Source organism: Momordica charantia, assembly GCF_013281855.1.
Source record: "Momordica charantia cultivar OHB3-1 chromosome 9 unlocalized genomic scaffold, Mcharantia_2.0 BLBB01000009.1, whole genome shotgun sequence".
Taxonomy (NCBI): Eukaryota; Viridiplantae; Streptophyta; class Magnoliopsida; order Cucurbitales; family Cucurbitaceae; genus Momordica; species Momordica charantia.
The window spans coordinates 24,638,836-24,655,973 of NW_028275167.1; the positions used below are offsets into that span (position 1 = coordinate 24,638,836).

The window sequence follows — 17,138 nt, forward strand, 5'->3', positions numbered from 1 at the left end:
CCATAATAGATATATATATATGTATATATATATTATTAGTTTTGGTTAAATGTCAGTTTATATGGCCTAATTTGAAATTAATAAATTGCCTCTTAAGGTAACAGAATATAAAGAATTAAAGAAAATTTAAATGCTTTTGGTAAATATAGTTGAGAAGTTAGCATCAAGTTTTATATGTCATTTTATTTAAGGTATTGAAAGTGATTTTTTTTTTTTAATGTTGATTTATCAGGATTTTACGTTGGGATTCATTCAATATGGTAAAAGAATACATTTTTCGATATCGGTTTGGAAATTTATTTATAGGTTTAAATACTTTTTTGATCCTGTATTTTTAACTTTGGTACATTTTGATTCTTGTGTTTTAAACCGTTAAGTTTGGTCGCTATACTATCAACTTTTATTTATAGGTTTAAATACTCTTTCAAGATTATCACTTTGATCGGACATGTTGAAAGTATAAAAATCAAAATAAACAAAAGTTAAAAATACAGAGACCAAAATAAATTAAAACCAACCAAAATCGAAAGTATAGGAATCAAAATAGTATTTAAGTTAGTAAATATATGTTGGTGGCATTAAACATATCATAAGATAAAAGATCCAGGGCAATGAAGGGAAAAGGTAAAGGGGAGAAAAATAAAGGAATAAAGGAAAGAAAAAATTAGAGTGAAGATAGTGGAAGGAGTGATGAAGAAGAGTAGTGGGTGAATGATAGCTCAGGAGAGTAATTGTATTGTTGCTTGGCTTTAAAGGTAAGCCATTAATTCATTTTCCAAAATTATTGGTTTAAAATTATCACCACTCTATCTCTACCTCTCTCTCTTTCTCTCTCTAGAATAAAAGGAAAGGCTTTAGGTACAAGAATGATTGGGTATTTGGTAAAATTTCCAGCTCAAAGAGGGTGATTAGGGACCATTATACCAATTATCTGTATCCTAATTTAGAAGCAAAGCCAAAGGGAGTAATAAATAATGGGCTGATTCTCTTTTTTCAAATTATATGAACATAGGGATAATTACCTGTTATACCAGTGGGAATTCTCTATTTTACACCCATAATTTTGTGTTTCAAAAATGGTTTAAAATGCGATTTGCAAATTTATGAAATTGTAGATAGCAACTTTTTGATATATCAATCACACTCAAGATATAAAGATATATTTCACTAATGAAATATATCAATATCATTAATATACTTGATATTAGATATATTTCACGAAAAGGCATGACTTTTATATTTTTCTAAGCATGGGGATGCTTAACACCATTCTCAAAACATAAAGATTACAAATTGTGAAATATACAAATCAAAAGTGTGATTTTAGAACTATTGCTTACTCTAAAAGAAAAATCAAGAGCACTTGGAACACCTCTTGTTTTCAAATTCCTTAAATTTAATATAGTAATAGGTTATATACCTTAATTTTAATAATTTTCAGTCAGGTCCTTGAACTTTATACTGTTTTTATTATAGACAGATATCACTATAACACTAAATAAAGTACAATCCAAAGATCTAAGATTTAAATAAACATAATATTTTCAAAGTACAAAGAGGAAAATTAAAATTCAACCATACTATGGGTAATAATATTTTGTTTTATTTTAAAAGTGATTAAAAAAAGAACAAGAAAAAATAATGGCTACACTCCTAATATCAGCACTACCTAGTTTTATTGGTGTCAATTCAAAATAAATAAAGCAATGTAATAATTCCTTCTCCTACTCCCCATTTTTAACAAAAGTTCACACATACCATAGTACCAATCAAAATCTCCCACCATCTCCACCCCTCTACTTCTCTGAATATGTCTGTCTCAGATCATCTTTCATGAAAAAAATAAAAAGAAACCTATATTCTTGGGGACTACAGTGAAAAGAGAAAAAAAATGAAGCCTACTTCTCTTAGGAGAAGACTGAGTTATGTTATGGAGGAAAGGGTTCGTTCTCCCTCTCTCTCTCTCTCTCTCTCTCTCTCTCTCTCTCTCTCTCTCTCTCTCTCTCTCTCTCTCTCTGTTCTAATACATCAAGTACAAAATGCAGTTTTCCATAGCAGTTTATAGGGTTGTTGATGCAATTGGAGGAGATGACCTCTTGTGGCAAAATTCCCTATCCAAACAAAACCATTAGAGCTTTCATTTGCAGAATGTTCATAGTAAAAGTGCAACCAAAACTAGGAATTTCACCAGCAATCTGAAGCGAAAAATGTATGCGATCAGAAGTCAACCGGGGAGTAACTATCTCGATGACCTCGAGAGGGTCCCTTGAATTTTCGTACCAAAGATGCAAACAAACTCTGCAATGAGATATCCAGTTACAAGCATGTGAGAGAGATATAGATAGAGAGAATGCTGAGACAGAGGTAGAGAAAAAAAAATAGAAATGACAATACCTGCACTTTATGAGGTAAGCTAAGCCAGAATTCCAGGTTTGGAATAACCTAAAAGAAAAGGGAGAGCGAATGAAGAAACTAAGTAATTTTCCCAGGTTAGTATGGGGAGAGAATGGGGGTGCAAAAAAGAACATCACAAGCGTTCTATACATGATAAAACTTTCTTGCATTGGGGCATAATGAGCAAAAGGCAAAAAATTCAATAACTTATAGAAGAAGAAGCACTTTCTTTCACTTCTTAGGGCGTGTGTTTTGGAGTGACGGTGAAAGGAGTGATTTTGAAAAAAAAGATTTTAAGAATAATTGATTTTCCAAAATCACCACCCAAGTGATACCTTCAAAATCAATTTTAAGTGATTTTATGTTTTCCTAAAATCGATTTTTTAATTTTCCAAACATGATCCATAGAAATGGAAGTAATTTTGGCAAATAGCAAAAGTGATTTTACCATGCCAAAATCACTCCCAAACACACCCTTAATATAATATTGTGGCTCAAAAGCATCTTTCTGGTGAAATCGGATTATGGTATCTCCCTTCTTTCTGAAGCAGGTGATATTGGTTTGGGAAACTTGAGAAAGAAAAGTGTAGCTCTTGTTTCCAAATGGGTGCAGAGTTTTCCTTAAGAAGCACTGCTCTGTGGCACTCTACTATGACTGGTATGTATGGTTTGGAAAGATCGGATCGGTTTACTGCTAATGGGGATAATATAGGCAATAGATGTACTGGGAAATTCAGAGCCAAGTGGATATCTTCCTCACGTTCAAGATGAGAAATGGCAACTATTCATTCTATATGATCTTCCTAAGACTATTCCAGCTTGTCAAGTTGAAATTAAATCAGAGTGGGGAACTCTGAAAGAGATGACAGGAATCACCTTTTTTTCCACTAAAACAAGTGAAATATTCTAGAATATGTCCAGTTTCGTAACAGTTTCCAGAAATTTTACATGAAATATCTGGAAGAAAATATGACACAGAATATCCAATTTTTAGATCTCTTTTGGAAGAAGAGACTAGTGAGCAGGCTAACCTTACATATACTTTTTATTTTCTGTTTCTGAAATTTTAACTTATAAACACTACTTTCACCTATGTTTTTTTTTTCTAAATTTAGCTAAGAATACAAACATGTTTTTAGAAAAAAAGATTAAAGAAAATAGGTGAGAAAAAACAAGCATAATTATCAAAAACTAAAAACTAAAAACGAAATAAATATCAAATGAAACCTTAAATATTTCCACCACTACCAGATCTACTGCAATCAACTTCTTGTAATTTGCCCCCCACCGCCACCACAGGGGACTTTTCTTTTCTTTCCCTTTTTTTCTTTTTCTTTTGTCAATTATGTAAAGAAAATAAGCATATTGGTTTATTAGTAGTATGCAGGAAAAGTCATTGCAGCTATATTTTTTAATAGAGTAAGAATGCATACATCAATACCACGAACTTTGAGGAAAAAATATCGGTAGACTATCCCAGCCAAAAGATATCCTCCAAAAAGGCACAAAATGCTGCAAATCCAAGCAGTTAATTACCAAAACAGAACCATATATTAGCATATTTCTTGACATGTATAAGGTAACTTTCACCATGCCAGTTTAAACTGTAAGGACATACATGGTTATGAAGACTCCAAAGAAGCCCCAGCCACTTCTATCAACGTGTACAATCTTTGCACAACCGGATGGATGACTAAACGACGTAGCCTGTTGGTATACCAAAGATTCACAAGTGATGCTAAAAATAGGCTATTGGAAAAAAATTAACTGAAGTCTAAATGTTGCAAAAATTTTGGTGTTCACATGATAGATAACTTATACCACAATTTAATCAACAGGCATCTGAAAGTGTCCTTAAACTGGCTAATCATCCACAAGCCACAAGAGTAAATGTTCCGTGAAAATGATAATCAACAGTTTCTTAAACATCTCCCTCCATGATTTGACAAGAAACCCAAACAACTTCCAACGGAATCCAAAATTTAAGCAAAGATTTAATGGTAGAAGCTTCAAATTCAACCATTACAGTTAAGCCCATATGATGAAATTATGCTGGTAACAGCTAAAGCCATATGATGAAATGATGTCTCAGATGTATTTCTTTACATTTAGATGAACTACATTGTCCAAAGATGTTTCTGAGTTTTTTCTAATACAAGTCAATTGAACAGTACTTTTCTGGCTCCTTTTGGTTCTTGGGAGAATTTCTTACTCTCTCCTGTTTGTATCTTCTAAGATTTTCTACGTACAAGATTTATATCTTATAATAAATAAATAAATTTGGCAGTCCAAATAAGATATCAATCATCTTGAAATTTCACAAAAAGTTAGCTTTTAAATTGAAACATTGAAGGTGAATAGACTAAGATATTACCTCAAAAAAGAAGAAGAAGAAGAAGAAAGAAAGAAAGAAAGATAGACTAAGATATTACAAGTTCCAATGTCAATATTCTTATTCTGTTTACTCAACCAATGATGTGGAATCACTTTAGTTCACTTTAGTTTACTTATTTTGAAGCTGTTGGAATCACTTTAGTTCCAATTTTACCAAATCTTTGAAGATCTTTAGTTCTGATTGAGGAGAGATTCGGATTTCTTGATCTAAAGTCCTTTTTTTTTTTTCGGATACCTTTTTATTAACACTCATCAGATTCGCATATAGTTCCCAGGGCCCTAAATGGAAGGTTTTTCGAAGATCCTCCATAGATATTCAAGAGTTGATATTTTGAGTTTCGTTTGAGATTGTTTTTGCGATTTTTGTTTGGTGCAATGGTCCTCAAGCTTCGTTTGGTTCTGGTTTATGAGGGGCTTGGCCTTTGGTGTTTATTTTTTCGGATGGCTTGAAGGTGGAGGCTTTAGCCAAGTTTTATCATTTTTTAGAGATTCTTGCTGGTTGCTTGTGGTTGAGTTCACTTCATCTTCTCAGTTTGCTGCTTGGTGTTGGTTTCGGGTTTTTTCAGCCAGGCTTCTTCAGCTTTTTGAAGCCTCTGTTTTCAGTTTCTTTGTTATTCTTTTGGCTTTTGCCTTTTCGATGTTGTTCGATGGTTTGCAATTGGTGGTCTTTGTCCTTGGTTCTCCGTTACTTGGTGGTTACTTTTTCTTTTTTCTTCACTTCCTTTAGGAAGTTTAAATCCTTGACCATTTTTCTTCCTTTTCATATATTTAATGAAAAGTTTATTTCCTGTTCAAAAAAAATATTCTCATTCTGTTGACATAATGTTAATATGTTGACCAAGGTCACGGTTAAAAAGAGGTTGTACAATACCGTCTCAAAAGATATACAAGTCTTAATGATGCGCAAAAGAAAAAAGTTTTAAAATGATAATGATAATGAACCAACAAAATTACTTCAAAGAAATATAGGCAAAAAGCAAAGAAGATAGCGGCTGTCTAAAAAGTCAAGGCAACTCACATAGTCGCAGGGCCCCATCTTTTCCAACGTTTGAGGAGCCTGGAAAACAGAAAGATAAATCAACAAACTATAATTTATTTTTCTGTAACACTCACAAAAATCACGAGACAAAGCACACCTGAATACCATCTGTCGTACAAATTACAGACACAGAAAGTGAGCACTTGACCTTAGTGTCAATTTTTGACATCTTAACAATGACACCTCTCTGGGGATTTTTAATATCTGCCACATAAGACAAATCATTAATACACTCCACATGAAGTGTGAACACTACAAGGCATTAAACAACTTGGCCCTAATGTCATGGAATAAAAAATTATGCATATGCACGGGTCACGATTGGACACTATTCAAGTTGAACTTCCAAGGAAAAACAATAGTTGGTTCTTTTTCTTCAATCATGCAGGGATGAGCTGCAGATAGGTGAACAAAAAGTTTGGCCAAGGAGAACATCCATAGGTTCAAACAATTTAGTAGGTCTATAGCTTAAATGAGATACGGGTGAAAACACACAATAATCTTCTTCATTCACCGGATAGAGATGTACAAAAATACCTAAAATACAAAATTACCATATAAAGGTCAAATATCAATCATATGATCATCCATATCAATGCTTTGCATATAATGACAATTGTTGTATTTTTTTGGAACAAGAAATTCTGTTTTTTTTTTTTTTTAATATGAAAAACCAAGCTTTCATTGAGAAAAAGATGAAAGAGAACAAAAGAAAAGGCCAAATGTGTCAAAAAAGAACCAGCCTAAAACATCCTGCGACCAGGGGATCCTCACAACTAACTATACAAAAAAGGGGCTCCAATCCAAATGATGAGACATAACGAGTAACGATGGATGAGAAGAAATAAAAATCATTTAAGGATACAATATTGTGAGAGAAAGAAAGCTGGAAAAAAAAATTAACAAGGGAATAGGAACATATCCCGATAAAAAAATATATCATTAAAAGCATAATTATCAATCAAAGAATGCCAACGAGAACTTGATTCACCAACCTTTCTCTCTTTTTTTTAAGTTTGTTGTTTTCTAAACAAGATATGAACTTTTCATTGATTAATAAAAAGGAAAAAAAATTGTTCAATGAAACAAATTCCTGAGGGAGTGAAAATGTGAAATAAAAAATAGAGCAAAACTACAGAGATAAAATAAATACATCCTAATTCGGAAAAATAAGATTAGACGAGTAATGCTCAAATAAATTTGAGAGCAAACACCACTGAGAAACCCTAAATTTAGCTAGATCAAATTGCTCTAGCCAAAATTTACCCTTTTCTTCAAAAATTCTTTGGTTTCTTTTATACCACAGTTCTGAGATAATTTTGAAATAATAGTTTCACCAATTCTTTTTTTAACAAGATACGAACTTTTCATTGAATATATGAAAATGAACAAAAATTGTTCAAAGATAAAAACTTCCAAAGGAGTGAGGGAAAAAACAATAAAAGTGAGAGTAAAAACAAACAAAAACACTTGTGACAACTAATTCAAGGAAATCAATTCAGAGAAGCCCTTGGCAACCGTTTTCGTCAATTTCAACTATTTAACTTATGATATATTATCAATTCTTTGACATTATTGGAATTGCTTCAGCCATCACTGCAACCTTTTTTTTCTAGTCCTACTATCAACAAAGTATATGAGGGACACAAACTGTGATTTAAATATGCAAAACCAAAGTAGAACAGAGATGTGAACAGAAACAGAACTGGATCAAATTGAAGACTAGAAACTAACCCTTTTGTAAAACAGCTCCACACTCAAACAAATTCTTATCAAACCAAGCACATATACACTCAGCAGAGCGAAGTTAAGCAGATATATCGAGTACAGTGAACTAAATGAGAAACTATAGCTCATGCACTCTAAGCACCAATGAATGGAGATGGCAAGTTGTTTGACAACATGTGAAGTGAAGCTCATGCACTACAAATTCCCACGATTGGCAGCAACATCCAAGCTTCTTGGACAGCAACACTCATGCGGGCTAGGTGGCTTTAATGATCTATCACTCCAAAGTGATAACCCAACTTTCAAACCCTTACCCCACTCTAACAATAAAGTACCCCAAGCTTCAATACCAAGTAGTTTAAGAATGTGTTTGGTTGAACGTCCTATGTGATTTTGGGGGGCTAAAAGTGTTTTTTTAATCTAAAGACTAAAGTCTTTGGTTACAAATAAAAGTCACTTTGGAAGTAATCAAATTGTTTTAAATAATTTTTTTAAGATTCACTTTAATATTGATTCTCCAAAAGTGATTTGACCGAATTATTTTATGGTAATTTGACATCTGTAGAATCACTTTTAGATATAGTGCAATCAAACAAACATGCGATTAAGATCACTTTAAAAAAATATAAATAAGTGAACATACAAGTATTTTAATTAAAATCATTTTTGTAAGAATTTTTTATAGAAAAAATGTTCTTTTAAAAAAAAATTTATATTTTTTAGTTTTTTCATAAATTAAAAAAAATTATATTAAAAAATAAAAAGTACCTCGAACTTTTTTTAAAAAGTATGTCAAACTTACTCTAACAAAGCTAGTACAGTCATATATAGATGTACTGGGGAACCCCGGGCGATATAACTAATGGACTTGGTAAACTATTTATAATACATGCAAAAACAAGGTCAAAAATAAAATGAGAATAATAATATAAAATTGAAAAAACAGAAAGAACGACAATGATTATAATGAAGTACAAACTAAGACTTACCAAAGATGCTAATGTTCGTGCTTAGTGCATGACCAATGGTTGTGCATACATCATAGCCTGCATTTATGCAACGGATTTAGTTTAGGGCTATGTAAATTTTCTTCAAACAACCAAGAAAATAACATTTTAAGATGCATGAAGCCCCAATTTTTCTTGTGAACAAAAAGGGAAATGCAAAAAGATTATTGCTTCTGAATATAAAACTGTCTTGAACAACATAAAGTTTCCAAACATTGTCCGAAAAGCCTCCTTCTGACGTTTTACTATACTTGCTTTTGAAGGATATACCTTAATTTTTTTACAATTTAAAAATAAATAAATAACCATATGCACTGTTTTAATCGTTGCATGATCCATACCTCCGCCTTTCTAGTTAAGCATATGCCTACTCTTCTCCAGAACAAAATTCATTTGGAAATTTTCTATCATACTCCTCCTAATAGTTCTTGCTCCTCATCCTTGCGTTTCTATAGCTATCTTCTACTTCAACCCTACAAAATCATAACATCCAAGATTGACACTACAAAATGTAGAGGCTATAATCTGTCTCATAAGGGGCATAGTTCCTATTAGAAAGTCTGCCTCTCAACATGTCTCTTTCAACGAGTTTGTTTATCCTCTAACATCCTCTTTAGTTCTATCTTGGTTTACTTTCTCCATTCATGAGAGCCCTCCTTCCCCAACTCACATTCCTCTTATGTCCTCTATCTAATCAATCGCAGCATACCACGTACCATTGTCCACTCCATCTCCTTCAGACCCGATCTTTTCCTCTCTCACGCCTCTTCCTATTTCCTTCACTTCCCTCGTCTCTTCAAGTCCTCCATCCTCTTTTTAGTTTTTCCTTCCTCTCATCCACATCTACCCTCCTTTATTCTCCTTAACTCTGGCACCTCTAATCGTGCTTGGCATCTCCAAACTCAAACATTATTCTACTACTTCACTTCTTTTGATTAGTCTCAACTTTGACCTCTTAGTTATTGGGATGCCACTCTTTTTCCCCCTTGCCAACAACCTCAATGCTAACAAATGGGTTTATAAACTCCAGTATAACTCAAATGCTACCATCTAAAGGAACAAAACTTGCCTTACAGCCTTCCACCAAACACTCAATAATGATTTTGGCAAACCTCTCAGCTTGAATGTTAAACCTGCTATCATACATGTGGTTGAACCATCAAATAACCTGACCTCAACAATGTTTTCCTCAATGGAACTTTAAAAAAAATGATATATGCATCAAGCACCCAATTATGAGAATCCTAACAAGCCATTTGTAAAATGTTCCGACAAATTTTTCATACTTGGTATAGTGATATGACATACTCAAGAACGCATTCTTGCCTATAAATTCATTAAATATTAGTCTGGTAGTTCATTCTTTTTTCTACCATAACCTGCTATTCTTATGGTCAAACTGATTTATGTTGATGTTTACTTATTACTCAAAATGAATATGAACATGTCTTTGTCGTGTTCCAGTCTTAAATGTTAAAGAAAATGACCATTAAGTCACCAATGAACTCAAAAGCTTAAGCTGATAGGTTATGATAAATTGAATCATTTATAGATATCTTAACAATCTCTCTCACTTGTGGACTTGAAAATTTGCACAAAAACCAACAAGTGAAAATCAATATTAAATGGGGAGGAAATGACAATACAGAGATTCAAATCTGATAACATATTAAATCACCAATAAACCTGAAAACTTAAGCTGATGGGTTAAGATAAATTTAATCATCTATAGAAATCTTAACAATAACATATCTTCCCTACTGTGTCATGTATGTGTTTTATGCTTATGTTTGTGCTGCTTAGGCTAAGGGACTTAAACGGGTACCCCAAACTTAATACGAATTTTTCAAGTTAAAGAAAAAACAGACCCTTCAAATGCACTTTTCTGATCACATCTTATATTTTACATATTCAAGTAGCATGTGAAGCTTCTGAATTAAAATTTAATTTTTTTGGAGATGTAGGAATACTTACCATCCACCTTGCTCGCTACAAGTGCGCTACAGCCCATCCCACAGTGCAAGGGTCCCCCACAATCCTAGGATGTGCAAGAAAAACCAATCAGCAGGAATCAAAAAAACAACAACAACAACAACAAGAAATGTTAGAAAGGAAGAATAAGAAAACATTCAGAAAGTTTGTACTCCTTTTTTGTGACAACTATTTCATTTTTTTAATAACAGACACAAACCATCCAAACCCACCCCCCCCCCCCCCCAATCTTGTTATTTCTCATTTTAATAAACAAATAATTTCTTTAATAATGGATGGCAGGAACGTTAGATGCACTTACCAAGCAGTCAACACACATAGGTGGATCATGATTGAAAATCATCCCATCGCAAAGCTGCTCCATAAAAGCATAAAAGAGATCAAGAAGTTAAACGAGTAAACCACCCAATTATGCCAAGGTCAGATCATTATTATATAAGATGAAAGTAGAAACAAAAAGGGGTGCAACACAAGGACTTCCCAAGTGGTCACCTAACTTAGTACCACTCTCATTATTACATAATAAAACACAAACAAAAAGAACTGCTGGATGCCAACTGCAGACTTTCAGTATTGTGTTGAATATAAATGAATGTGAAGAATCTCTTTCATTGAAAAATAACAAATGCAGCTCTTCAAAAGAAGAACTTTTTATTACACATATCTTTTTATGAAAAATTGAGCATTGCATATCAATTGAAATTTCAATTTACAAGAAGGATGAAAATTTATAAGCAAAGTATGTGAAAACGATTGATGTAAAAAACAAATTGTAACCTGATGGAGCAAACCTGAAACCAGAGAATAGAATCATTGGCTGCTGTTCTGTAAAATCTGAGCAGAAATTAATGGAATAAAAAATTCAGAAAAGGAAGAAGAAATAAGTGGCAGAACTTATAGTTAACATCTCAAACATTAAAAATTAGGAAGACAAGTCATTTCAAAAGGCAAGCACACCAAATTCAAATATAAATCGCACTCTTCCTTCATCAATGGTCTAGCAAGGATTTTGTGGCTTGCTTTGAAAATAGTTCAAGTAGTTGTGTTTTTCGTTTCGTGTTTTCCAAACAAGCCTTTAGTTTGTGCTGTTGATAAATAACTATATGTTTAATACTTCTAACATTCATAACTCATCTATATCAGCATCCTTATCATTCAAGTTTCCAGCTCAATACAATACACAATACCCAATGATTGTTCTAGCAGGAGTGTGACTCAGTGTAAACCCTTTCACCGAATTCTAACCACGTTGAGCCTAATAAACTAGTTCTTGACTATCAGTCATAATGAAAACCAAGCTGGTGCTTGTCACATTTTCAAGTGAATTCCAATAATGAAAGAGACTAAAGAACTCGTCAACTCCTAATGGAACAATAGCAACTACATTCCGATTACAAAACTTAACTTCGAAGTCAAATTGCTCTTTCATTGCAATGCAAACAAGATTAAGTCACAACCAACACAAATTACCAGCGGCACCAAGACAGAGAAACTGATAAGTTTTCATATGTTAACTTCTATTTACAGACCCGAGGCAGAGGAAAACAGACAATACCCGTCTTCGCTGAGAATTCCATGAGGAAAGTTGGAGACAGGCGATGCCAGATTGAAGTTGTACATCTTGCCATTGTTAAGGAAACTGAACTCGCACAATGAAAACACCGAATTGAAGGGCGAAATTTGGTGTAGAATCATGAAGAAAATGGTAACCCATTTCACAAAATTGATTCTACGCATCATTTTTCTCCCGCTAAAATCCCATGCCAGTTTTCTTGCGGTCCAATTTCTTGTTCCCAATCTCTCTTTCTTATCCTTCTCTTTCTTCAAGATAATCCGGTACAGTTTATGCTTATTTCTTGAGCCAAATTCACGATTTGCAGAATTGAGGACACAGCCGAGTGGTAGAACGAACCATGTTATTCCTGGAGGAATTCTCGGGATTCTTTTTTTCTTTTTTTTCTTTTTTGTTCGAACCTCTGCGAGGGGAGTGGGCGATTTCGCAGTATTTTACGATTGAAATAATATTTACTTAATTGCATTTATGCGTTGATGATAAACATTTTAATATAATATTACTAATAATTTAACATATAAAATAACCACTCAACCAAATTCTTGGATGTACTAATATTTTGTTTCAAATAAAATATATTTAATATAATGTTTCTACCAATTTATCATATAGAACAAGAACTCAAGAGAACTTTTAAATGGTACTAATATTTTGTTTCAAATAAAATATATTATTATTTGTTGTCATTTTCAACGAAAATAACATACTTCAAACTAAAACAATAAAATAAGAGGTATAAAAAAACATTGAATATACTATAAAATTGAAATAATTAATATGGTTATCAATGTTTGATAATCAAGTTTATTGTTAATTGAGACATAATAAATTAAATCAAATTATGTAACTAAAAATTCGAGCAGTAGTGAAATAATTTGTTAGATTGTCAAAATTATAATTAAATATTAAATTATTTGAACAAATAAAATTACTTATTTTTACTCTTAAGCTACTTTCTAAAATTGAAAAATCAAATATATTTTTTCTATTTTTAAAATGATAAATATAAATTATACTACACCATTTAAATATAATAATAATTAAAAAATACAATCTATAACTATTGGCACAATTATTAACAACTTTCTTAATCTAAATATGGATACAAAACTATTAGACAATTTAAAAAATGGATGGTATAGTCAAATATATTAAGGTAATATTATGATAGTTTTGATATTAAAAAACTAAAAATAAAATAGACACAATACAAGAATTGAAGTTTATGACGTAAAAATAAATTAAACCAAAATAGTAAATAAGAAAAAAATATATCTTATCTGACTATATGAATGAGAATCTATCTCTTTTATCTTAAATTTATTAATTATTAGTTTCAATAATTATTTTTTTAAAACATTTTTAAAGCGAGAACTTTATATTGCTCTCACCTGAATTTCTGTCAACAATGATTCAAATCACTACTATCTATGCAAACATAATTTCAATGCAAAATTCATTTGAATCGGACAATTCTTATTCATTGTCAATTTTTTTTAAAGAAAACAACAATTATCTTTTTGTGCGTTTTCTTAAATTATTTACTAATTTTTTTATCTTTTGTATATTATGTAATAATGAATAATGAACCAAAATTAAATAATTAAAATTTGAGAAAGAAACTTAATAGTATATATTGTCATTAAATCATTACAAAATGTGGGATAAATAATCACATGATCAAGAAAAATAAAATAAGAACAACAACAATCAAAAAGTCATATTAAGATAAATAAGAAACATAATATTAAAATATCACATGAATATATTTTAAAACGTGAAAAGAACATTAACTAAATATTAAATTAAAATTGAGAATAACAATAACTAGATAATACGAATACATAATTTTGTTATTCTACATCTTAATTGATTAAATATATTTCTGGATTCTCAAATATTCTTTTGACATGGTTCAGTTTTCACTCATGAAGATAAGAAAAATCATCATTAATATTTTGGAAATGAGATTTAGGTAATTGAAGAAAAATATTAGAATATTTGTTATGGCACATATACGTGGATAAATGCATCGCTTCATCAAACAGTTGTACTCTTCATCATATTAACTTCTCTCAACACACATTTCACTCGAACAGTTACAACTCATTTGGATTAAACTCGAATGATCACAACTTTTATGGATTTGTTATCTCAATAGATACTTTAACTCGAACAGTCGTGTTCTTCGTAGAAATTTGAAGGACAAAATAGGTATATGTCTTCAAAAGTTGGGGATAAAATGAGAAGGTAAAGAACCTTCCATAGCCCAATTTAGATATAGTATAGATTCTTAAACGTAGTTAGTTATATTTAGAAGTAACTAAATATTAGGGGTTAAAACTTGAGCCAAAAATAACTAATTACAATGTCATTTAACAAAAAAACTTAATTATTACAATTAGAGCCCATATGCATTCAGCTTCTACACACTCAATAACTATTTCTGTTTTCTTCTACACACTCAATAACTATTTCTGTTTTTTATTTTTTGTTTTTGTTTTTATTTTTAGTTTTTTGTTTTAAAAAACAAAAACAATATATATTTGATAACTGGTTTTTGTTTCTTTAAGAGAAAAAAGTTATAAAATTGAAAATATAGGGATGACAATAGTGTGGGGCGGATTGAAGATGCGCTCCTCATTTTTTTACTCGTAAAAATTTTTAGTCCACCATCTCTACCTCGTTCTTCGGTTTGGGAATCATAACCATATTAAATGATCGTTATTTTTTGAAGGAGATATTCGCGGTAAAAATTACCGATTTTGTAATTAATTTTAATTATTTTTTTAATTTTATAGAAAGCATAATAAATATATATGAATTATTTTTAGAATTATTATTTACTATTATAAATAATTAGTTTTAAAAAATATTTAATATTTTATTTACAATTTAGTAAATATGTTAATAAAAGTATATATTAATTATTAAAAAGAAAATAGAATCGGGACAATTTTGAGACATGCATTTTCTATTATTTGAGTGGTGACTCGATCCTAGAGAAATTTTGTCGTAGAGACATGAAATACAAACTTAGATGGATGGAAACTTTTTAAAATAAAAACTTTGGAGAGAAAAAGGAAAACTAGTGAAAGAAAATTTAGAGACAAATAAATTTTAAAGAAAAAAATTAAAATTGAGAGGAGATACGTTAAAGAAAAATAAATTAAAAAGAAAAAAGATATAGTGGGAACAAATTTAAAGATAAAAACAATATTCGAAATATACTTCTTAGAAAAAATAATTAAATGAAAAGGTAATTAAACGAGAAAATGAGATATAATTTTCAGAGGAAACATATATTGAAAAAGAAAAAAATATTGTACGAAACGAAATGGTAGAGAGAAAAAAAATCCGATAAAATATTAACTTTTTAAAGAGAGAAATAAGAGTGATATGTTAGAAAAAAATAAAGATATTTGAGAGAGATAAATAATAATAAATATTTAAAATATAAACATTTTAGTGAGAGAAAAATAAATTTTGTCGGGTCATAAGCCCGCTTATTCATCTTTACAAAATTTGAATTTTCGTAATTCATTTGTTAAAAGTTTGACAAATAATTTTTTTTTATTTATAAAATTAGAAATAGAATATTAAATTGGTCGTAGAATCGTGGTTACATAGATGCTTTTTATAGAATATCCTTAATTGGGGGTATAAGAGTATTAGCTGAATTAACTTATTTTTTTGATCGACGGGTAATTGATGGAATTACAAATGCGGTGGGTATTCTTAATTTTTTTGTAGCAGAAAGTTTTCAATATGTAGGAGGTGGTCGAATCTCGTCTTATATCTTATTGTATTTAGCTTATGTATTCATTTTTTTATTATTAATTTACTAATCCGAAACTATGATCAATATCCCGCATCTGAATCGGCACAGCAAAGAGAAACTTAGAATGAATAAAAAATTGAGAGTGATAAAGAATTCTATTATATAAATATATGAGAAAGAAACAAAAGTCGAGTATTATTAAAAAAATAGATTTTGAAAAACAAAAATCAAACTTTCTTTTCCTTTTTTAATTTACATAGGATTTGTACCTAGGATTTCAAAATAGTTTTTTTAAAACATACAAAATTGAATTGGTTATCAAAAAATTTTATTTTTTAAAAACTAAAAACAAAAAATAAAATACGAAAAATGAAATGGTTATCAAACGGGTAATTAATAATCAAATTTATAAAATTTGACAAATATAAGAAGATGCATTAGACTCTCTAAGAATGTAAGAGAAGGAAATCACTCATACAATTCAGCCAACATTTTGATGTCATCAACCCAAATTACGACATCATCTTACCAAGCAGAAGACCCGAAGACCCACAAATAAGTTCAAACTAATAACTTCCAAGAAATTGGATTCAACCATTGCTTTAACCAACCCTAATCACAAGTTAATTTCATCCCCTCATGAGTAGAAGTTCTGCCAACAGAGTGTTCGCGATTGTGTGAGTGTTTCCATTGTCACATGAATACCTAATCTATCATCCCGTATCCACTCACACATTCGAGATTCCCTATCAGATATCCCACCCAAAGCAGGCTTATTATGAGAGGTAAATTCTTCAATCATTTTAAATCAAAAAGTTAATCATCAACAATTAAATAAAAAATAGTAAGTACAACATCAACCTCTAAAAAATGATTAAGATAACTAATATGAGCTTAACTCGACGATATTAGTTTCTGACCAAGAAATTAGAATTTGAATCACTCCCCCATTTATTATACTAAACAAAAAATGAATAAGATGCATTAAACAATAGAAGATAGTAACTAATGTATATCTATCTTAAATATTTATATTTTTTAATAATACAAATAATTCGACATTTTGTCAGCAATTAAATTGAAATGGGCAACATGAATATAATTAAAAAAATAATTAAATTAAAATGAGTAATGACCAAAAATAACATAAAGTTAGCACAGCCTTAAAAGAAAGCTGATTAAAAAAAGTATTATTAAAATAAACACAATACAAATTCCTTTTCGAAAAAG

The 17,138-nt window shown here is 30.6% G+C and overlaps 1 protein-coding gene across 1 annotated transcript; it reads right to left on the bottom strand.

Annotated features, from left to right (window-relative positions):
• Nucleotides 1–1,659: 1,659 nt before the first annotated feature.
• Nucleotides 1,660–12,553, bottom strand: LOC111015954 (autophagy-like protein). The gene is made up of 12 exons (XM_022291165.2): nt 12,110–12,553; nt 11,346–11,388; nt 10,856–10,909; nt 10,537–10,600; nt 8,545–8,601; nt 5,925–6,031; nt 5,807–5,845; nt 4,013–4,101; nt 3,828–3,906; nt 2,395–2,442; nt 2,189–2,298; nt 1,660–2,111 (listed from the first exon to the last, which is right to left on the bottom strand). The coding sequence occupies exons 1-11, from the start codon at nt 12,292–12,294 to the stop codon at nt 2,218–2,220; spliced, it is 846 nt and encodes a 281-aa protein (XP_022146857.1). The 5' UTR covers nt 12,295–12,553; the 3' UTR covers nt 1,660–2,111; nt 2,189–2,217.
• Nucleotides 12,554–17,138: the final 4,585 nt, after the last annotated feature.

Bases quoted from the DNA above. Each gene is read 5' to 3' on its own strand.
- LOC111015954 (XM_022291165.2), bottom strand. From the start codon at position 12,294: ATGATGCGTAGAATCAATTTTGTGAAATGGGTTACCATTTTCTTCATG. The intron at 2,443-3,827 runs GTATGCATTCTT...CTTTTCTTTTAG, and splicing joins TCAAAGTTCGTGGTATTGAT to GTTATTCCAAACCTGGAATT. The intron at 2,299-2,394 runs GTATTGTCATTT...ATCTCATTGCAG, and splicing joins GCTTACCTCATAAAGTGCAG to AGTTTGTTTGCATCTTTGGT.